Source organism: Orcinus orca, chromosome 2 (assembly GCF_937001465.1).
Source record: "Orcinus orca chromosome 2, mOrcOrc1.1, whole genome shotgun sequence".
Classification (NCBI taxonomy): Eukaryota; Metazoa; Chordata; class Mammalia; order Artiodactyla; family Delphinidae; genus Orcinus; species Orcinus orca.
The window spans coordinates 12,615,319-12,639,520 of record NC_064560.1 but is presented as its reverse complement, the minus strand read 5'-3'; the positions used below and the strand labels follow the sequence as shown (position 1 = coordinate 12,639,520).

Below are 24,202 nucleotides of genomic sequence, written 5' to 3'. Positions count from 1 at the left end.
CTGAAGGACCTAGAGAAAGAAGAACAAAAAAACCCAAAGTTAGCAGAAGGAAAGAAATCATAAAGATCAGAGCAGAAATAAATGAAATAGAAACAAAGAAAACAGTAACAAAGGTCAATAAAACTAAAAGCTGGTTCTTTGAGAAGATAAATAAAATTGATAAACCATTAGCCAGACTCATCAAGAAAAAGAGGGAGAGGACTTAAATCAATAAAATTAGAAAAGAAAAAGGAGAAGTTACAACAGACACCGCAGAAATACAAAGCATCCTAAGAGACTACTACAAGCAACTGTATTCCATTAAAATGGACAACCTGGAAGAAATGGACAAATGCTTAGAAAGGTATAACCTTCCAAGACTGAACCAGGAAGAAATAGAAAATATGAACAGACCAATCACAAGTAATGAAATTGAAACTGTGATTAAAAATCTTCCAACAGGGCTTCCCTGGTGGCGCAGTGGTTGAGAGTCCGCCTGCCAATGCAGGGGTCACTGGTTCGTGCCCCAGTCCAGGAAGATCCCACATGCCGTGGAGCGGCTGGGGGCCCGTGAGCCATGGCTGCTGAGCCTGCGTGTCCAGAGCCTGTGCTCTGCAACGGGAGAGGCCACAACAGTGAGAGGCCCGCATACCGCAAAAAAAAAAAAAAAAGAAAAAAAAAGAAAAAATCTTCCAACAAACAAAAGTCCAGGACCAGATGGTTTCACAGGTGAATTCTATCAAACTTTTAAAGAAGAATGAACACCCATCCTTCTCAAAGTCTTCGAAAAAATTGCAGAGGAAGGAACACTCCCAAACTCATTCTATGAGGCCACCATCACCCTGATACCAAAACCAGACAAAGATACAACAAAAAAAGAAAATTACAGACAAATATCACTGATGAATATAGATGCAAAAATCCTCAACAAAATACTAGCAAACAGAATCCAACGACACATTAAAAGGATCATACACCATGATCAAGTGGGATTTATCCCAGGGATGCAAGGATTCTTCAATTTACGCAAATCAATCAATGTGATACACCATATTAACAAATTGAAGAATAAAAACCATATGATCATGTCAATAAATGCAGAAAAAGCTTTTGACAAAATTCAACACCCATTTATGATAAAAACTCTCCAGAAAGTGGGCATGGGGGAACCTACCTCAACATGATAAAGGCCATATATGACAAACCCACCTCAAACATTATTCTCAATAGTGAATAAATGAAAGCATTTCCTCTACGATCAGGAACAAGACAAGGATGTCCACTCTCACCACTATTATTCAACATAGTTTTGGAAGTCCTAGCCATGGCAATCGGAGAAGAAAAAGAAATAAAAGGAATACAAATTGGAAAAGAAGAAGTAAAACTGTCACTGTTTGCAGATGACATGATACTATACATAGAGAATCCTAAAAATGCCACCAGAAAACTACTAGAGCTAATCAATGAACTTGGTAAAGTTGCAGGATATGAAATTAATGCACAGAAATCTCTTGCATTTCTATATACTAATGATGAAAAATCTGAAAGCGAAATTAAGGAAACACTCCCATTTACCATTGCAACAAAAAGAATAAAATACCTAGGAATAAACCTACCTAAGGAGACAAAAGACCTGTATGCAGAAGACCATAAGACACTGATGAAAGAAGTTAAAGATGATACCAACAGATGGAGAGATATACCATGTTCTTGGATTGGAAGAATCAATATTGTGAAAATGACTATACTACCCAAAGCAATCTACAGATTCAACACAATCCCTATCACATTACTAATGGCATTTTTTACGGAACTAGAACAAATAATCTTAAAATTTTATGGAGACAAAAAAGACCCTGAATAGCAAAAGCAGTCTTGAGGGAAAAAAACAGAGCCGGAGGAATCAGACTCCCTGACTTCAAACTATACTACAAAGCTACAGTAATCAAGACAATATGGTACTGGCATAAAAACAGAAACACAGATCAATGAAACAAGATAGAAAGCCCAGAGATAAACCCACGCACCTATGGTCAACTAATCTATGACAAAGGAGGCAAGGATATACAATGGAGAAAAGACAGTCTCTTCAATATGTGGTGCTGGCAAAACTGGACAGCTACATGTAAAAGAATGAAATTAGAACACTCCCTAACACCATATACAAAAATAAACTCAAAATGGATTCGAGACCTAAATGTAAGACTGGATACTATAAAACTCTTAGAGGAAAACATAGCAAGAACACCCTTTGACATAAATCACAGCAAGATCTTTTTTGATAAACCTCCTAGAGTAATGGAAATAAAAACAAAAATAAACAAATGGGACCTAATGAAACTTCAAAGCTTTTGCACAGCAAAGGAAACCATAAACAAGACGAAAAGACAACCCTCAGAATGGGAGAAAATATTTGCAAACGAATCAATGGAGAAAGGATTAATCTCCAAAATATATAAACAGCTCATGCAGCTCAATATTAAAGAAACAAACAACCCAATCCAAAAATGGGCAGAAGACCTAAATAGACATTTCTCCAAAGAAGACATACAGATGGCCAAGAGGCACATGAAAAGCTGCTCACATCACTAATTATTAGAGGAATGCAAATCAAAACTACAATGAGGTATCACCTCACACCAGTTAGAATGGGCATCATCAGAAAATCTACAAACAACAAATGCTGGAGAGGGTATGGAGAAAAGGGAACCCTCTTGCACTGTTGGTGGGAATGTAAATTGATACAGCCACTATGGAGAACAGTATGGAGGTTCCTTAAAAAACTAAAAACAGAATTACCATATGATCCAGCAATCCCACTACTGGGCATATACCCAGAGAAAACCATAATTCAGAAAGACACATGCACCCCAATGTTCATTGCATCACTATTTACAATAGCCAGGTCATGGAAGCAACCTCAATGCCCATCGACAGACAAATGGATAAAGAAGATGTGGTACATATATACAATGGAATATTAGCCATAAAAAGGAACGAAATTGAGTCATTCATTGAGACGTGGATGAATCTAGAGACTGTCATACAGAGGGAAGTAAATCAGAAAGAGAAAAACAAATATCGTATATTAATGCACGTATGTGGAACCTAGAAAAATGGTACAGATGAATCGGTTTGCACGGCAGAAGGTGAGACACAGATGTAGAGAACAAACGTATGGACACCAAGGGGGGAAAGCCGCAGGGGGGTGGGGATGGTGGTGTGCTGAACTGGGCGACTGGGATTGACATGTATCCACTGATGTGTATAAAATTGATGACTAATAAGAACCTGCTGTATAAAAAAATAAATAAAATTAAAAATTTTTTAAAAATACAAAAAATATTAAGAAAAAAAAGCAGACTCATAGATAAAAAGAACAAACTAGTGGTTACCACTTGTGAGCGTGGGCAATATAGGGGTGGAGAAAAAAGGGTTATCATGGGTTTATATGAAGTCACATGTGTGAAACTTTGGGAAATTGTAAAGCACTATATAAAATTTTTTAAATCTTTCATTCAATAAATAATTATTTACAATACAATTATTTTAATACCTATAGAGAAGTAAGTCAAAACTGTGATTTTGATATAGAAAGTAATCAGGTCTCTGTTGTCTACACATGGATCATACTAACTAACTCTGATTCTTCATACTTACTTCATGTTCTCTCCATAAAGAACTGGGCGATTTCCTTAAATCTGAGAGACCTTGTTATCTCCTCTTTCTTATTTTTTTACTTTTTTTTTTTTTTTTTTTTTGCGGTACTCGGGCCTCTCACTATTGCGGCCTCTCCCGCTGCAGAGCACAGGCTCTGGACGCGCAGGCTCAGCGGCCATGGCTCACAGGCCCAGCTGCTCCGCGGCATGTGGGATCCTCCCGGACCGGGGCACGAACCCGTGTCCCCTGCATCGGCAGGCGGACTCCCAACCACTGCGCCACCAGGGAAGCCCTTACTTTTTGTTTTTAATACCCCTTCTTGACTTCCCACAACAGCAGTGACTCAAGGAAGTTTTAAATGGCAGCACATATAGTGGTTACTTAAAAAAAATTTTTTTTGATTGATTGCTGGGCCACCACTTGCTTCCACAATACCAGAGACAAAGAACTCTTCCCTGGGGACCATCCTGCCATCATGTAACCTACAGTCAGGACCACAATAAAGGAAATGAGAGAGATGAGTAAGGATTATGCCCCAAGGGGACTCCAGAAAGAGACAGAATGCCCCTAAATTATATGGATGTGCATTCTGAGTGCTTTGGGAACTTTTCAGCATCCTCATTCTACATGGATGACGTGTCATTTTGTATTATCAGTATTAATATTTCTCTTCACTAACATAGAAATAAAGCATTTACTGAATAATTTTAATACCTAGTAGAATTATTCATGGGGTACTATGCCTAAGAAAGCCATGTAATGTGTAGAGAAAAATTTTGAAAGATATTCCACATACAGAACTTCAAGAAAAGACAGCACTTCATTTATTCACAGTGACCCAACTCCCTATCCATTCAGTATTGTTAGGAAAGGGCCTGACCTTGAGTGACTTCTTGGAATGTTAAATCTCTCTAGTGTGCATACAAAGCACTTTTCAAAGCTTTTTTAAATTCCCACCCCATTAAATAGAGTTAGTGGAAGTTAGTACACATGTATATTTATTTTTACAAATATTTTAATTCCTTTTATTCTGTAGACTTAAGTATAGACTAGTGCTGTTCCTTAAAATTGCCTATATTTTCCTGTGTACTTGAGGCTGTAGTGCAGTGAATGATGATGGTCATTTTGAAGGAGGGAAAAAACCACCTCTCAAAGCTGGCAAAACATCACAAGATTCACTTCCGCATCTCCATTCCTCTACAGGAAGAGATGGGATACATCTCTAGAGATGGCTAGAGATGTGTACCATCACCATTTGAGAATAAACTTTAACATCCATTCTAGATCATACTTCTTGGCCAATATGCACAGATTCACTTAGAATAAGTGATCTTGTCGCTCACAGTACTTTATTTTTATCAAAGAAACATTGACCATAGAAATAATCCACTGTGATTTACAACATTAAAATGCAGTCTCGGGAAAAATGAAAACTCATGTTACAGACGTGGTGTATGGGTTGGACTTGATAATGCTAAAGTTCTGCGGTTATTGTCTTTGTTAGGGTTTTTCACAGGGAAAATGTTTTCAGAGTTCCATATTCCTTCTAACAGTGGAGGAACTGTGTCTTCATACTGACCCCTAGTGGCAGTTTAGGAAGAAGTTGGGGGAGGGGCAAAAAAGGTAATAGAAGGTTTGTTCTGTATTTTAGTGAAAAGGCATACTAATTTAATTTGAAATACTCTTCAATGTGTCTAAAATAATATTTTAAAACATTACTGAAAGATTGTGATCTGGAAAGCATTCCATTGTGGTGCTTTTAAAGAGATAGTATTCTACTGCTAACTGTGTGTTAATAGATGCTTGTCTTCGTCTCTTTTTAAGGTGAAGTCATTTCAGAATATTTTGACACATTAATTGTCCTGATGACTGAATATCGGCTGTGCTATATAACCATATAGGATAAATATAATACACTTAACCGACATAAATTAATCTTGTTGTTAGGTACTTACTCTAGAGTTGAATTTTTGCTCTTGACTTTATATAACAGAAAAGATTATTTTGTTTTAAAATTCTGACATATCACTTTGTTGTCAGATGCTACCTCCTTTGAATTAGAATGAGAATCCTGCAAGAAAACTTGAGTTAGTTTCCTTTTAGAAAGTTCAGTTTTGCAGTAAGGATGTTTCAAACTTTTGTATTCAGTATGATACCTCAAAGAACTTTATTTAAAGTGTTCTTCATTATTTTAAAAGCCTTCTGAGTTAATAGATAAAATAGATGGGAAGCATCTTCATGGTCAATTTAAGTATTATTCTTGCCTTATTTCCATCCAGGTTTACTGAGTGGATACTTTCCATTTCTACCCCGCTTAAGTGCCTAGATTCTTTCTCTGCTGTGTGTTGATGGATGCCTCTGATTTGAAGGAATATATAGAATGAAAAGCTGGATTTTGCAATAAAAACAAGTTGATTCCATACCCCCATTTTGTGTCAGTTGATGCCTAGTCGACCTTCACAAACAGTATGAATTTTGTCGGCTACAAGTTTTGTGAGGCTAGGTGAATCCCATGAAATGTTCATTTAGAAACTTATCTATGCTGCTTTTATTACCTAGAGAGCAGAGACTAACATTTGCATAAACTTATTTTAAATTTGCTGCTACATCCTTCAGGTTTAATTTCCACTGTTACTGATTTTAAGAGGAAATTATCAAACAGTTTGGATACCTTTATATTGTGTGATTTTTCTCTTAAAATTTGAAGCAGTGCTTAAAACCTACATAAATTCCATTTTTACTCGTCTTTGACTTTTCAATATTAATCCTTTTCCTTGATTTTTCTTCCCTCTGAAAATGGCCTTTATTACTCATTTGTTGCCTAAACAAAGAGACTTGGGTGGGATGCTTGAGGAAACTGCTTCTGCTCTAGCCCTGCAGGAGTTGGAGATTTGACCGTCTAGCTGAAAAGTTGTCTAAAAATGAAAATTTCATACACACATGCAAATTTGGATATAGGATCCTATTTTCCCATGATCCAAGAAATGGAGAGAGGATATAGGAAAATCTCTGCCCCTGTGGCTCACTGAGTATGCGTGGATGACGGTGATGATGTTGATAGTGATGGTGAAGGTAATGATGATGATAGTGATGATGATGGTGATGATACCTGGCCTGTGTGGCCAGGCGTTGGGCTAAGTACTCCAAACGGAATGTATCACTAAATCCTTGAAGCAGTCCTGTGAGGTAGGGAATATTATCATCACATCCATTCTGCAGATGAGGAAATATAGGTACCGTCTTTGCTCAAGTTCACAGAGGTGGGATGGACACTTCACACCGAGGCAGTCAGCTATGTACATCCAGAGGGAGCTCGTGACTTTTCTCTCTCTCTGCCTCTTGCTCACTATCTCTGCGACTTTGAGCTTCTCCAAATCTTCCAACCAAATGTTTCCCTTTGCCTTCCTGGTCTTTTTGGATTCTTCCAGACTGCAGGCACCTTTGGAGAATTGAATTTCAATCCCCTCCTTTCCTTCCTTCCTCCTTCCTCCTTTCTTCCAGGTTCCTCTCCCTGTTTTCCCTTCTCTTCCTCCTCTTCCTTATATTCTCTTTATAAGAGAATGTGAAAGAGGAAAAAATGTATCCAATGGTTAGTAAGAATTTCCCACTATGCTATACATCAAAATGGTCTCCCTTATTTCTCATTCCCTGAGGAATGATGAAGTGAACCAAATAGATTCTGGTTCTTTTTTTTCCTAGAAAATACAGTACTTTTTAAAGCTTAAGAGACTGATAATTGTAAAAAAGATAGTCAGATCATCATGGTTTTAATTCTGTGTCTGTTGACTGACTTGCTTCTTGAGCAAGTCTTACTCTCACTAAATATTATCTTTCTTAACTCTAAAAAAAGTGAATCTGGATTATCTATTATATTTTGTGTGTCTAAGCGATTACCCTTGACCCAGGATCACAGGGAGCCTGGAACATACCTTTCACTAGGAACTAGATGGGGTCACTCTTTACCACTTTTGTAATTTTATCCCAGAGGCTAAGGAAGTTATTACCTGTGAATTTTGGTTTCTTTTGTAACTATTTCACAGTTACTTGGGTGTTCTTTATGTGCCAGGTACTGCTCTAGGCTGTAGGGATCATGACAATGGTTCCATGAAACTGCTTTCATGAAGTCTACAGTTTGGACAGGGGGACAGACAACACACGAGTAATTTTAAGGTAATTTCAGAAGTGATAACAGTATAGATGAAATAAAACAGCACGAAGTCATAGAGAGGGGCAGGCATGACACCAGCGTTGTGAAAGAGGTCACAGGAATGACACAGCTCGTCAATGACTGTCTCTCTGACATTAGAGCTGATGAGATGAGGGTAGTCCTGGCAAGGGCCAGGGGGGTTTATGTGCCATCACACTAGAGATTTCAGCGTCCTTATTTTTTTTAGTTAAGAAAATCAACAACGTGATATCTCTAATTACTTTGGGATTGTGGCCCTTGTCATATCCAGTTATGTAAATAGACTGCTTTCCAGGCTAAACAGAAACATTTGGTAACTGCAGAAGCCATTTATTATGAATGTTCTAACACCTTGACCATTATTCCTATTTTATCAGGAGACAAGTCAGCCATGTAAAATGACGACAGTTGTTCTTTCCTGATGGCAGCTAGTTAATTATTGGCAGGCATTCCAGCGTTTTGAAACAGAAGGTGGCATGTATGCAAGTGAAGTATCGTGACTGAACAGATAGGTCAGTAAGGATTCCACGTCACTTGTAAGAAAATTACATTTGATTTCCCTGCACCTTGACTGACTGCCTCGTAATTGGTAACAAAAGCCCGCATGCTCTCTGTGGAGGTGCTGGGTTGGCGTGTGCTCATCTCTTTGCAATTAGCAGTTTTCTCTTGAAAAATCATGATGTCACAGCAACTGTAGCATAAAAGCATGTTCTGGAAGTTCCCAAATCATACCTGCTAGGACACATCGATATGATGGAAACAATTTGGTTTCACATACTTTTAAATATTTTTTTTGCATTTTTTTCTTATTTTGCTATAGGATGCAAAACTTCCCACATCTGTTTCTATGTCTGGGTTTCACTTTAATAATAGTGTTACTTTACACTCTTCATTTTAAGCTTTTTGCCTGCAGCTAATTGTGATTCTCTCCCTTACTATGGATAAGCATCTTTAAATAATACTTTTTTCAAAGGAGACAATACTCTTGGATACTTTTGTCAATCCTGGGGTTCAGCCAGAGTTGGGGGGCACATATATTAGTCTTCTTCAACTGTGGGGCTGCTGCGGGGTGATGGTTCTTTGGGACTCAGAAACTGATCAATTTAACACCCTCGACTTCTCGGGTCATTACCTTTGAAAAACTGGCTGGGATGAGAGTCAGGAATCCTGTTCACAGCATTCCAGATCCGGCTGTGATAACCAGGAGATCTGCTTATCATAACGGCCAGCACCCCACCCCCCTCGCACCTGTATAGACTCGCCGGGAGCCTGCAATTAAACTCGCCAACACTGAGTCACTGCTGCATATGCACCTCTCTTCACCACTTGCAGCGTGTCTGCCACCAATATGTCTTCCTTGGTGTGACAAACCTCACGGAGACATATGAAAAGCCGTGCTGGTGGGAATGGTTGTAATCACTGTTAACAAACAAGGTTCTGATTGCCAATATTACCATCTGTTCCAGCGGGTTCCACATATCCCCCTGTATATGGGCTCTGTTAAACAGATTTTCTATGCGGCCCAAGGTCACCCTTGATTCATGTAACCAGCCTTTGCAGATGAGTTAAATGTGAGTCTCCAAACAGCAGCAAGGATCAAAATCTGAGAGGTACCAAATCATGTCCTCTGATGACACAACCCAAACAAACTGTGTTTGCAGAGAAAGAATATCCACATCCCTTGATACATGAGAGGGACGGATCCCAAAAACATTGTCTAAAGTGCAAGATTTCATCTATTAAACTTCATATAAAAATGACTTCATGGGGGGACTTCCTTGGTGGTGCAGTGGTTAAGAATCCGCCTGCCAATGCAGGAGACACGGGTTCCAGCCCTGGTCTGGGAAGATCCCACATGCCACGGAGCAACTGAGCCCGTGCACCACAACTACTGAAGCCCGCGCACCTAGAGTCCGTGCTCCGCAACAAGAGAAGCCACCACAATGAGAAACCCACGCACCGCAATGAAGAGTAGCCCCTGTTCGCTGCAACTAGAGAAATCCCGCGCACAGCAATGAAGACCCAATGCAGCCAAATAAATAAATAAATAAAATAGTTAAAAAGAAAATGACTTCACTATATAATCCGAGAAGCCTAGGCGTGAGGAGGAAATAAACTGCTTTTAAGAACAGCTATAAGTGATACAAGCGGAGATCCCCATATTGTTGGATCCCACCCCTTCTTGCAAACTTCACACTGAGCTAAGTACTTTTCCCTCTCCGCTTCTGGACGCCAGCAGAGGTGTTCATCACTCCCCTTGAGTTGATTCAAGTCAATTAAAATATATCGATCTTCTCGGCACTGGGGATATAAAAAGACTCACATGCTGCCTAAGAAGTAGGCACCAGGCGTAGACATGGCAGAGGAGGAGGTGATTAATAAGGAGGGGCAGTGATGGACGTGGGTAACCTCACCCAGGAAGCGGTGAGTGAGCTGGCCTTGAGGGGTCCTCAGGCAGAGGTTCGGGAGGGATCTGGGGGCAAAGGGAGCACGAGTGCAAAGGCACACAGACATAAAATAGCACTGTACTTTCCGGGAAGCATAATAGTCGCTATTTGTGCAATTGAGCTTTTCCTTAGTGCTCTTAGTGCCCATGCTGTAACTGTGGGGCTTGGGGACTTAATATGAAAAACTATGTGCTGAATTCCTTTCCGTAACAGGCGCCGTAAAATAATATTTCGAGATTGTGACTCTTCTCTGTGAACACTTGTGCCCAAACCTCATTTTTTAAAACAAAAGGAAATGTATACGTTTAGCAAACGAATGCTCTGAGGACATGTGAAAAAGAGACCTAACCTAGTTTTGGGGGTCAAGAAATGCTTCCTTGAGGAAGAGACATTTGTGCCAAACTTGGCAAGATGAATGGGAATTATCCGGGGGAAGGGACGGCTGGGAGTGAGACCAGAGTGTGGGCACACGCCGAGGTGAGACGGAGCCTGGCGTATGGCAGGTTGCCAGAAAGGCCTAGGACACGACAACAGGAAGAGGTGGCGGGGTGCACGGGCTGGCGAGGGAGGTGGGGTCAGCTCATGCTTGGCCTCAGAGGCCACATGAGAAATTTGGGGCTTTATCCTGAACAATGGCAAACCGTGGAAGTTTTAAGTAGGCGAGAAATAAAATTATTTCTAAGAAATCACTTAAGCTGTAAGATGGAGAAAGGATTGGAGGGGATGAGGGGAAACCTGTTAGGAGAGTACTTATATCAATCCACAAGATACAGGATGTTGAACTGGATTCAGTGGGAGAGATGGAGATGGAGAAAAGGAAGCGTTCTGAGAAATATGGAAGAGAGAAATAGTCAGGACTTGGTAACAGATTGGATACACATGACATTCGAACTTCACTTCTATTTACATATGTCAAATGACATAAACAGATGTTTTTATACATTCCCATATTTGGTTTGTAGTTTGGTTAATTTCTGTTTCAATTTACATTTTAAACTCTTAATTGATTAAACTCCTAATTGATTCAACTCCAGCCGGATGCAGACTAATGATAGTAAATATCAGAAAATAGTTTCAGATTGCTGTGATGATATATGGCCCTGTAATTCTGGATTTTGTAACAAAGCAGTTTGACTTCTGTCCTCCTATTCATTTGGATAATGCTCTACCATCTAGGAGACTAAAATGTGTCTTAAAAATAGGATAGGGAAAAAAAAATAGGATAGGCTTCAGCTTGTGTATATGTTAGACTTGGGGAAAAATAAGACAGAATGTCTTGGGTTTGAAAGCACAAAATTAATGCAATTCTTTTTTTTTTAAAAAAGTACAAATTCTGCACTCTATTTCTATGACTGAAATTAGTTTTTTTTTTTAAGTAAGACTAATAGCTTGATTTTTCATATCATAAGTTAATCTCAATTATGCTTTTTGCACTTAGAGCTGCATGTAGCAAATTATGGGCAGATATGCACATACAATATACGTTGCTCTCCCAGCTGTGCCTGTATGATTTGTCTTTCGGTGCTGGCAGTTATGTTCAATTTAGTAAAACCTATATTCCACTGTGTACTAGAATCTTTGGTTTTTTTAAACAGCTAGGTTTTTATGTACTTCCCTTTACTGCTTCCATAAAAAGCAAAGAAAAAGCAGAAGGTAGAGTATAAATGAACCAGGGCCAGACATGCCTTCGTACAGGAGAAAGGGAGAAGCAAAATCCAAGCAGAAAGGCTGAGAGCAGAGACACACTTGATGAAAATCCCTGTGTCTCCATGACCCAGGTTTGTTTGTTCATTTTTACATAAACTAGAGAAACTAAAACTATGGAGTATGATCCTGCATACTTACTTAAATTTTCCCTAAACTCCCTGATACACACAAAAGATAAAGCCTTTCAGAATTTACTAGTATGCATTTACCTAAAGCATTTCTGGCTTCTATCATGGATGCCGTTGAAATACCTCCATTGTGTGCTTTTTCTTTACTCTCCAAGATGTGTTAAAAAATGAACATTGTCAAAGATAAAAACCACTAAGTGACAAAGGAATCGTGCATTTTAGCCAAGGTGTGTTTATAATGATTAAAAAAACATAGAGTATTTGATTTAAGGAACTGATTGCATCAAGTGCATGAAAAATAATTCAAAGGAAACATTTTTTTTTGAGAAGGTTTAAGCTTATGTTAATTAATTAGAATATATGCATAATTAAAAATTCTTCCTGGCATTTTTTTTTAATTCAGTGTTGAGTATGAGAAGTTCCTGGTGAACTAATATATTAGAGCCTTCAAATTTTCCCTTATTCATAAAATCAAATGACCACCGTGTCAGTTAATAATAGGAGAGAGACGTAAATGTGAGATTATCTTAAGAGTGTTTATTTTATCCTCTAGGAAAGGAAATTAAATGCTGTTCCTCAGGCTGCCAGAGTGAGATGCAGGGCCTTCCTTCCTCTCAATATTTTTCTTGGGCTTCCTCCCAAATTTTGGTCATATGTCATCTAACCAAATTTTAGTTTTAAGGGACACCATCCCAGAGAAAGACTAGGAGATGCCACAGAGGGTTAAACAGACACCAGGAACTGCAGGAGGGGAAACACGGAACTGAGTGCTGACTTTAACTTGGTATCAATCAGTAGGGTGTGTTTTCTGCATGGATTTATATAAACCGGGGGTAGGAGGTGCGTTCAAGGTCAACACCAAGGAGCCCTTCGTTCTCCAGAGATGTTGCCTCTAGTCATTCCGTTCCTGCCCAGTGGCTGCTGTTCAGTCTCCTTCAGAGCTGGTTTGTGCCTGATTCACAGCTTCCTTTCACCTAAAGCTAGCAGTCTCCTTATTGAGGTTGTGTGTGTATTCTGCTCTCTGATGAATAATTGTGATACCTTCTGTTCTTGACACTGTCAGTTCTCCTTCACAACCAGCAAATTCAAGTGACAGAACCAAACTGAACTCATCAGAATACAGAGTGATGGGCTAAACTACATAGCCTCACTTCTTTTTTTCAGTGTTGGTTACTACTGTGATCCTAAATTTTTTTAAAAGTGGCAAATATAAACTAGAAAAAGATGTTCGTATTATTGAAGACTCAAATGTATTTTTATTGTCTTGATTAACTCTATTTCTATGATGATTTAGATGGATTTTTAACATAATTTGGGGTTTTCCTTTAAAACCAGGATGCTCTATATATCTTACTGCTTGAAACATCTCTTATTTGAAGCAATTCCAAACATTAAAGAACATAATTAAATCAACTTCCACTCTTTAAAATGATCTTTTTTTAAAATTTTTACTATTTTATGAGCTTTTTGAGTGATTACAAAGCAAGGACTATAGAAAGTACAGTGTTTTTAAAAGGAGGTTTAGGATTTCTAATTGTGGGAAAACGTTTTTATACTAGAAATAGGAAATTTAACAACTGAATATGCCTACATTACTAAAATTATTCTTGTCAATATCATGACTTTTATCTTGATATTTAATTTGTAAAAGCAACATCCACCCCCAAAATGATTTGCTGCCTTCAAACGTGTTAACGTCTGCCTACAGTTAACAGCCTCACTTAAAAAGAGGGAAGATGAGCTGAAAAATTTTTAATTCCCATGCTCACTCATTCCTCCCATTTAAACCTTTGTTTTCTTACTGGTTAGGAATATTTTAATAGACTTTCTTTGAATAGAATTTCCTGATCTTGTAAGTATCACTGAGTTAAAAGATGAATAGCTGTAGTAGGGTTTCTAAGAAGCAGTCATGCATTTTCCTATAACCCAAAGCTGCAGACATAGGAAAAGGATTATTTATATTCATTCATAACCCCCCAGACTCCATTTAAATCCCCAGAGCCTCAATTCCGGGTTCATCGCCCAGATAAATTAATTTCTTTCTGAAATTGTCTTTAGGCACTCGTTTGTTTTATAAGCTTAGTTGTATGCTCCAAACATCATTTACTGAACAGGGGTGAACGGCATTCATTTCTCCTTCACTGACCCAGCGCTGCTGCCGAAGGTGATGGTATCGATGCATTAATCAACGCCCTGTCCAGCAAACGAGATGGAGCCATAGCCAACGCCGCCACGGTGCTGACGAACATGGCCATGCAGGAGTCTCTGCGTCTGAGCATCCAGAGCCATGACGTCATGCACGCCCTGCTCAGCCCGCTGCACTCTGCCAACACTGTTGTGCAGAGCAAAGCCGCTCTCACCGTTGCTGCAACTGCGTGTGATGTCGAGGCCCGGACAGAGGTGAGCATTTGCATCACTTTCCTTTTCTCTTTCTTCTGGTCCGTACCTACTGGTGCAGTAATTTGAAACATTTTCAAGTATTTGAACCTACCCATCATTTAAGTCCCTCAAAACTGGTGCAACACATTGGAAAACAAATTAGCATCACCCAGCAAAGAAGGTGAGCGTACCCTATAATGTGACAATTCTAGGTATAAAACTAGGTATATACCTAAGACACTCTCTTGTCTCTGTGCACCAGGAAGCATTGTTTATAACATCTCAACAGCTGGAAACAAACCAACTGTCCGGTTGTTAAGAGAATGGATACATAAATTTGTGGTATATTCATAAAACAGAATCTTGCATCAGTGAAAATGGATGAACTGTAGCTACAGACATCAACAGAGAAGAATCTCAACCAGCATAATGCTGAGCAAAGTCAAGTTCAGAAGAAAACAGATGTGTGAATTCTATTTATATAATGTTCAAAAATATGCAAAGCAAAGCAACATGTTGTTTAGCACATACATATAAAACTATAAAGAAAAGTGAGAGAATTATTGACCCCAAATTTAAGAAATTGGTTGCCTCTTGGGGGATCAAGGGGGTGGATGTGTTTGAAGAGGAGCACACGGGGGTTCAAGGTCATTGAAATGCACCATTTCTTAAGCTGAGTGGGGGACACTCAGGTGTGCCTTTTACTATGATGCTTGAAATTATAAATATGGGTTACTCACACTCTTCCGTTTCTCTTGTATTTCAAAAATTTAAAACATGGAATTGTAGTTTTTACAAGTCCATCATATAAAAGTGCATTTGGCCCATTTCATAAAGACTTGATATAAACCTACAAACGTACCTTTTTCTCTTGCTTTTTTCCTGTTTGCGTGTCGTGTGGCACTCATTCAAACAGCCTAGGACTCTGTTCCTCTCGCCCCAGTAAAAATAACAATATGGAGCACTTATTATGCACAGCCAGTGTGCTAAGCACTTAACATGCATTTAAGCCTCACTTGAAATAGGTATGTTTGTCACTACTTTGAAAAGATACATGCATCTCAATGTACATAGCAGTATTAGTCACAACAGCCAAGACATGGAAGCAACCTAAATGCCCATTGATGGATGAATGGATAAAGAAGATGTGGTGTTTATACACAATGGAATATTACTCAGCCAGAAACAGAATGAAATTCTGCCATTTGCAACAATGTGGTTGAACCTAGAGGTTATTATGCTTAGTGAAATAAGTCAGACACAGAAAGACGAATACTCTGTTATCATTTACATGTGGAATTTTAAAAATAAAACAAACGAATGAATATAACAAAGCAAACAGACTCACAGATATAGAGAACAAACCAGTGGTTACCAGGGAGAGGGAAGAAGGGAGGGGCAAGACAGGGGCAGGGGAGTAAGAGGTATAAACTACTAGGCATAAAACAAACAAGCAACAAGGACATACTGCACAGCACAGGGAAATATAGCCATTGTTTTGTAATAACTTTAAAGGGAGTATAATCTATAAAAATATTGAATCACTATGTTGTACACCTGAAACTAATATAATAAACCAACTATATGTAATCTATGTAGCATGTAAACCAACTATACTTCAATTTTACAAAAAGAAAAGAAATAGGTACATTTGCAATCCCTATTTTATAGAGGAGGAAAATGAGGCTTAAAGAAATAATGTGCTGAAAGCAGAGTTGATGGGTCGGGAAATCAGGGACTGCGAACACACCTTTCTGAGTCCAGAGCCCCCGTCCTCACACTGTGCTGTCTGCTCAGACAACTAACAAATCTCTTCTGTCTCTTAGATATTTTTTCTATCCCCTTCTTTGTTCCCGTTGACTCAGTTCATTTGTATTCATCCATTAAGGTAGTAAGATACTCACCAAATATTTTTTTTACCAGCTACCATGTGCCAGGCGCTGCAGTAGGCAGCGGCAACACAGTGATAAACACCACTGTGTTAGTTGGTCATTCCTCCATGCGGCTCACTGAGCAGTCCATCCGTTTCCTGGAATATTGCAACTGACTCTACGGCCCTCCCTACCCCTGCCACCTCCTATTCCCCAAACTGCCTCCAGACTGATCTTTCAAATTTATGACCCTCATCACATCATTGCAAGTCCCCAGGGGTGTGCCACTGCCCCATGGGAACAGCTAAGCTGCTTAGTGTGCTATGCAAGGGCTCGCAATGATCCACCCCTACCTGCCTAAGCCTGAACTTGCTTCCCAGGTGTAACTCTACACTCCAGAAATACCATACGATTTGAATTCTAAAATTCTCTTATTTACACCTCCTTGATTTCTCTGCTTGGAAAGCTAGTCTCACCTTTGTTCACCTGATAAGTGCCTGTTTCTCCTTCAACACCCAGCTCAGCCATCCTGTCCTCCATGACGGCTTTCTTTAGTCTTCAAACGTGGACTCCAACGTCCTGCTCTGTGCTCACACCACCCCCTATGCATGCTTCCCTTGAACTCTGTTTTGCACTAGTTTTTGTATGAAAGACCATAAGCTCCCTGAGGCTTTAGGGAAGGGAACTGAGGTTTTCCTTCCCTGCATCCATGTCATTGATCTATACCTGGCACACAGTATATGCTTAATAAACAGTTGTTGAATGAATGAGTGAATGCATGAATGAAGGAATGAGTGGTGAAATTAATAAATGAATTAGATATTTGCCGAAAGAACACGTGGAGTCAGATTGCTATCTTATACTCAGATATAAAGATGTTCAGAAATTTGGCTTGCTAAGCATCAGATGCTTCAAGTAAACTTTTCAAAGCTTGCCCAGGTTACGTGTGCTAATGTGTAATCCCTGTTAGAGTCCCTGTGTTTGAGAAGAACATGATTGGAAGTGGATCGTATCTCACAAGGGCTCCTGTCTTCAGATACTACACAGAGAGACCTGTAGAATATTCTTTTTAGTCCTCCGGGCTCAGATAATACTGTATTACATTTCAAACAGTGAGACAAGAGCTCTGTTGAATCTTCTTTTTTTTTTCCCTGATTGGAACAATTTTATACATGTGTGACTTCTTTTAAGAGTGTAATTAATGTAGTTCTCCCCGATTCTCTTCTTGTTCTTTTTCTTCTCTTTTTCACTCCTTGAAGCAATATGAGTGATAACAAAATGGATCTCCTTCTGGTGAACTGCTTCAGCATTGCTTCGTCCACACTGCTGACGTCATGGCAGTGTCCAGTGACACAGGTGGCACTAGCCTGCATTGGTTACTCCTGCCTAGCTTTGGAGACTGTGTCCGTTTCCTATTGCTGTTGAAACAAATAACCACAACTTAGTGGCTTAAAGCAATAAAAATCTATTATCTCATGGTTTGGGAGGTCAGAAGTCTGAAAATGGGTCTTACGGGTTAAAGTCAGGATATCAACAGAGCTGTGATCCTTCTGGAGACTTGAGGGGGAAATCTGTTTCCGGGCTTTTACCGTCCACCTGCATTCCTTGGCTGTGGCCCCTTCCTCTGTCTTCAAAGCAGATTACTGCAATCTCTGTTTCTACAAGTCTCCTTTCTCTGCTTCTCACACTCTTATCTCCCTCTTGTAAGGACCCCTGTAATTAAGTTGGGCCAACCTGATAATCCAGGACCATCTCCCCATCCCCAGATCCTTAACCACATCTACCAAATCCCTCCCAGGGACAAGGGCATCTCTAGGGGCCCGTGATTCTGTCCCCCACAGGCCAGATGGACACGCAGTGGTGAACAGCAGAGTGAATGAACATGGGACATCCCGCTTGTAGAGGGAAGAGGACAGGCTCTTTGCCCTGCACCCACCCCATGTAAACTCACAATGACCTCCCTCAGTAACTTACTGCAGCCTCTTCTTAACTTTGAACAGAACACCGCGCTCCTGTCTGTAAGGTTTTTGCAATTGATTCTTTCCCCTGAATTTAATAAATCTAAACATGGACACATCCTAAAATGTTTTTACATAGTCAAAACCCTTTCAACAATCAAAAAATTAGATTTTTTTTTAAAGCATGAATGTTTATGTTCTGTGCTCTTAATGTGTAAAATTTTGGCTTCCATTTCTAGTTGAGAAATTCAGGTGGGCTGGAGCCACTGGTAGAGCTCCTGCATTCCAAGAACGATGAGGTACGACGGCACGCCAGCTGGGCCATAATGGTCTGTGCCAGTGATGAGCCCACGGCCGCTGAGTTGTGCAGGCTTGGGTGAGTGGAGCGGTCTGGAGGGTCTGGCTCAGATGAAGGACACACAGTCTTCAGGCCCGAGGAAGGTCGAGCAGAGTCTCCACGCCCACTCTCAGGCCGCAGGGCGTTCAGAAGCTCTGCGGGTCACAGTCCCTCTGAAGGGACCGCCTGCAGAAGCGGGAGAGATCTCCCCCGCCACCTCCACAAAATCATCTTCAATGTTTCCTTTTCCACTTTTTCATTCTGATAAACGCTTCTTTCACCTTCCTCTGCTTTGCTAAACACAATCTTATTTGTCGCTCAGCTTTCAAGGCTAAATTAAAACGGGCAAGCCATGAGTGCCACCTTTGTTTTCTCCCCCACAAACCGCTCCGCCACAATGACGCCTTTAACCAACCTCACCACGTCGGTTCCCTTACCAACAGCCTGTGAGTCAGCTGCCTTTAGCAACTCAGCCAAGAGGGTTTCAAGGTTCCACAGATTTACCCTGTTTGAGCCATTTTTGTTCTTCGTATATGTCACCTGGTTAGCTGAAAAAATTGGAGTCCGATACTAATTTTGCTTTGAATGAAGAACTTTTTCTTCCTAAAGTGTCCTTTTCAACTGTTTGATTATGAGTTTCCACATGGCATGTATGTTCTCAAAAAGGGCTGATTTGTCTTCACAATTCTGGCAGGATTAGTTTACCTAAAAGGGTGGAATGGTTTTAACCTTTCCATCTCAATCCTTCATTCAGGATCTTAGTGAGGTGTATGAATGGGAACTTACTGTTGGATTGCTTATATAAGGCAAATAATGTCTTTTTTGCTTTTATTGACAGGGCTTTAGATATCCTTGAAGAAATTAATCTATCAGTAAGTCGAAAAAATAAATTCAGTGAGGCAGCTCATAACAAATTGCTCAACCACCACCTGTCTCTGAAATACAGCCAGACTGGCTATTTGTCATCAAGTAACATAATTACTGATGGAGTCTATGATTATGGTCGGGTAAGTGGCAGCACTAATTTGTATTTTAGTATGTGTGATCAGTTCTTCTTGCATCGTGATGCCATTACGTTGCAATTTTATAACTGCCTAACATAATTTATATTTTTATAGGCAGAAACTTGGGAATCAGAACTTCATCCTTAAACTTTGTCTGGCTATAAGATTTTGCATTTGTGTACAGTTTTAACTAGAATCTGATGACCTGAACTTATATTAGCTTGCTGCTGCTAGTCTCAAGTTTCAGAGAAGATATAAAGCAATCGGCTTTTATATTACTTCTAGGGCTCAGTGTTAATGATAATGATAATGTCAATAATAGAAGTATAAGTTTTTATTCTATTAATTATAATCTAATTGAAATTAACCAAATTGTAATACTGAATTTTAAAATGTAATGTAGAAGAATATTATTTTACTTAGCTGCGTTTGTGATTACGATTTTAAAACAATACAGTGTAATTCCGTGTTAATGTTAAGAGAAATGGGAAGCTAAACGTTAGAGTCTTGAGGGCTTTTTGACATTACTGTCTAAGTCAGCATGTTCTACTTCTGGAAACCAAAAGCAATAAGGAGAATAGGGAAATTTTTTAAAAACCTACAAATCCCATTTTAGGCAGAAGTAGGAAATTGGTATGATCTGCAGACTTCAAAAATATTTAAAAGTCCCTGGGATCAGGCAGAAGTTACACAGGAGGAAGAATGAAAAGGGGAAAAAAAGCACAGAGAGGGACAAGAGTGGTAGCAGATCTCAGAAAGCACCATCAAAAGTCTATGCTTCCCGAGGGGATGGAGAACTCAGACATACAAAAGCTATATGCTTGGTTTGCAAGGGGGTGGGTGGGCAGGACCTCAGGAACCGGGGTGAGCAGGGCTGGTAGCAGAAACCCGCTTGGACAAATTTGGTTCAAAGAAGCAGAGGAGACAGGGCCATAAAAGAATCACAGCTAAGCTGTATTTGCAGGAAACACTGTATCGTGGTAACAGAATTAGAGACATGTTGAATAACCAAAACTGCTAGCCTAAAACTTTTTCTCTTCCTTCTGCTTCTGCCAGCCACTGCCACCACCATACCCTCCATAACAGATACACACAAACCACCGAGAAATTACTGCTCTCGTTCAATGATGAGTAATTTTAAAAGAACAGGTGCCACATTATTAGCATAAAGATGCTTTAAGAAAAATGAGGAAAAGAGCAGAAAAACCACCAAAGAGCACTTACCAGAGCACTTATCTGTTGCCATGGAACAGATAAAACTGTGACAAAATATATTTGTTCATGAGTTTTTTTTTAAAAAAAAAGTAATGAGACAATGTCCTTATGAAGGAGAACTCGCTGATTTACTCTAAATATTAAGTTTCTAATATTTCAGGCTTTAAATGTGTCAGTGAACAAAAGAGACAAAGATCTCTACTCCCATGGTACCAGTGAGAGGAAACAGACAATAAACAATAAATCTCACCAATACATTCTATCACGTGATAGAAATGATAAGCGCTGCAGTGGGTGGGGAGGAGGATAAAGGGGCTTAGGACACTGGAGTTGATGTGGTCAGGTAGCCCCACTAAAAGGGTAATATCTGAACAAAAAATTTGAAGGAGGTGAAGGACTTCTTAGCCTTGGGGATAGTGGGGAAGGAGCTTTCTAGATGGAGGAAAGAGCTAGTGCAGAAACCGTGAGTGGTTGGCACACTCAAGGAACAGCAAAGTCGGTGTAGCTAGAACTGAGTCAACTAGGGGTGGAATAACAGACCAAATCAGAGCAGGTAAGAGCAAGCAGCTCATGGAAGTCTTGTAGACCACTGGAAGGATTTGGGCCTTTATTCTGAATGAAGTGGGAAAACACGTCAGGGTTCTGGGCAGAAGAATGACACGCTCTGTCTTACTTTAAAAGAACCATGAAAAGTATCTTGGATGAGAGAAGGATCTATTACTTGATTGGAAAAAGAGCTCACAGGGTGATCTGGTCTAACCCTCTTCACCAGGCTGACAAAATTGCTAGTATAGGGCTTTGTCTAGCTTGTTGTTAGTTATCCTCACAACATTTTTAGTGATCTGTTTAGTAATTAGTTACTCTTACAGATGATAAGCTCTTCCTTATGTATATGGATAGATTTTCAAACTCAAATACTTCCAGGGCCAAGCTGATAATTATGGTATGAAACAGTTGAGTATCAAGTTACAGAGACTGGGGTGGGGGGAGGGGGAATTGGAGGGTGTATCTTGCCCAAAGATATCCACAAGCTTCAGTTTCCTATTTTTAAGTGTATGTGTGTGTGTGTGAAATTAGATACCTCAAACAGTTAAGAACCTATTCTATCAGTATTCATTAAAAAAATATATAATGCATGCAGATATTACTTTTCAATTCTTAAATTATCTACAGATAAATCCTGGCACCAAACTTTTGCCTTTGAAGGATCTCTGCTTACAAGAACCAAGTGACCGACGTGCTATACTCTTAGTTAACAGTAAATGTGATGCGTGAGTCTTTGCGGGGAGGAGGAATGAAGGGAAGCAAATAATTTTTTTTGTTTGTCCATCATCATGTGAATACATAAAGGTTCCCAGTATGGTATCTTTTCTTACTTCCTGTATCTAGCAGCACCATGAAAGTAAACACTGGTCCATAAACTCATAGCCTGACATAGTAAAGAACACAGAATAGTCACCACTGTGGTTTTTCCTTTGACTCCATGTTACCAGTCAATTCCATGGGTATTTCTGCAATCAGGGCTTCTTACCCTTCTGGCAACATGAAGTAACTGAAGGAAGTATAAACAGATAGGAGCAAACCAAGATGAATTATGTTTACAAATCTCCAGAACTAAATCCAGGAATACCACTGCTGCCCAATATTTTTTTTTTTTTTGCCCAATATTTTTAATAAAATAAGGAGAAAATAGTAGAGCTAAAATGAAAGCTTCAACAGCCATTAAAATGGTCTTGTATTCCTATATATCTATATAATACATTTTATGTGACACATTTTATAAAACTAGTTCTAGCTCATGAAAAGGTTTATAGTATTCATTTTATCTTATTTTAAACTCTCCTTTTTGCTTTTAAAATAATGTATCACTGTTAAAAGTAGGACAAAGTCAATATTGACAAATTATTTTAATTTGTACATAATTTCAAATATGTAAAATTTTAGTTCTCCAACTCCATCTATGGAAGATAAGTCATCAGACGTTGGTTATGGACGAAGTATTTCTTCTTCATCTTCTTTAAGAAGAGCAAGTAAAGAAAAGACCAAGTAAGAAAATGATGTTTTGTCTACACTCAAATAATTCTCTCCCTTAATTTGAGAGTAAAGAAGAAATTCAGATTTTAGGTTTTGGCAACTTAAATTTTAGTCTTCTCACAGTCACACAATTTCAGGATGAAAGCCAGGAAACCTGGTTTGACATTCTGTCTTCTGTGAACCCAGAGTGAGATCTTGAGCCCCCGACTCAGTGTCCATGATCAGGCTTAGTGTCCTTATTTGTAGATGGAATAATGCCTGGTGCCCTGCTTCTTCTCGGTGACTGGGATCAAAACATATAATGGAAGTGAAAATGCCTTATAAATTATAAAATGCCTTGCAAATGTAGTGCATTGCTATTTTCTGTATGATTGAAATTGGTTGCGGTGTTTTTCAAATGACAAGAGAAAACAGTTATCATTTTAGTGCTGGATTTGGATCTCCCACCGAAGAGAAATCAGAACCTACTTCGGGACGCAATACTGCTCTTAGCAAAAGCGCCACTAAAGAGAAAGGATCCAGGTAGAAACCTCCTTACTGTATTCTTCTCCTAACTGTAATCCTGTCAAGTTTTAATTACCCACAGAGTTGGTGAAAGGGAGGGGTGGCTTTTAACTAGGAAGCTCTTCTTATGGAATCAGATGTAGCACTAAACAGGACTCATGAAGTATAATTAAAATTACTTTTATTTGTGTCCCTTGTTGTCTCTTTAAAACTTACCCAGAGGGAATTTCTTCTCCTGCCTCTGGGTGAGAACTCAGGGTACTTTGCTCACTGTAAAGTCCTACAGTCACTTTAATGCAGAGACAACGGAAACAGCAGTCTCCAGTCAGCCCTTTAAAAGTCCAACCATGTGTAGGAATCAACTTAAAATGAACTTTTCTGCCCCCCACCCCCACCCCGTGGCTGCCTCGGCAGCTGATGAGCAGCACTGGCTGCACCGTAACCCTCCCTCGTCCCTGCCTCTTGCTTCCACATCCCCTCCCCGTCTTGCCCATGGAAACCCCTGACCCTTCAGGAAGCAATGAGAAGAGGAAAGGGAAACGGGACCACATTCTGAATTTGGCTGGAACCATTATAATGTGGTTCCACGCTTTTTAGGCCTGGCATATTTTAAAACACTGTCTACATGTTTACATATTTTTAAACATATTCTTTCTCTTGTCAGCGTTTTCCTGGATTCTTCAAAAAACCACTCAGACCTCCTGCCCCGCTCCATGACCTGTCAATTATTGTTGACTTAAGCCCTTGAAAAACACTGGGGTGCTGGAGGCTATTTGGCACACATGTATATAAT

At 39.6% G+C, this 24,202-nt stretch overlaps 1 protein-coding gene across 1 annotated transcript in view; it reads left to right on the top strand.

The window, feature by feature from the left end:
* Window positions 1-24,202, top strand: part of ARMC3 (armadillo repeat containing 3) — a 94,693-nt gene that overhangs the window by 51,204 nt on the left and 19,287 nt on the right. Inside the window, exons 11-16 of the mRNA XM_004280949.3 lie at window positions 14,258-14,507; window positions 18,555-18,691; window positions 19,491-19,659; window positions 22,045-22,142; window positions 22,816-22,917; window positions 23,332-23,427. Of these exons, the coding sequence (XP_004280997.1) occupies window positions 14,258-14,507; window positions 18,555-18,691; window positions 19,491-19,659; window positions 22,045-22,142; window positions 22,816-22,917; window positions 23,332-23,427 (852 nt within the window). The remainder of the gene's footprint in view (window positions 1-14,257; window positions 14,508-18,554; window positions 18,692-19,490; window positions 19,660-22,044; window positions 22,143-22,815; window positions 22,918-23,331; window positions 23,428-24,202) is intronic.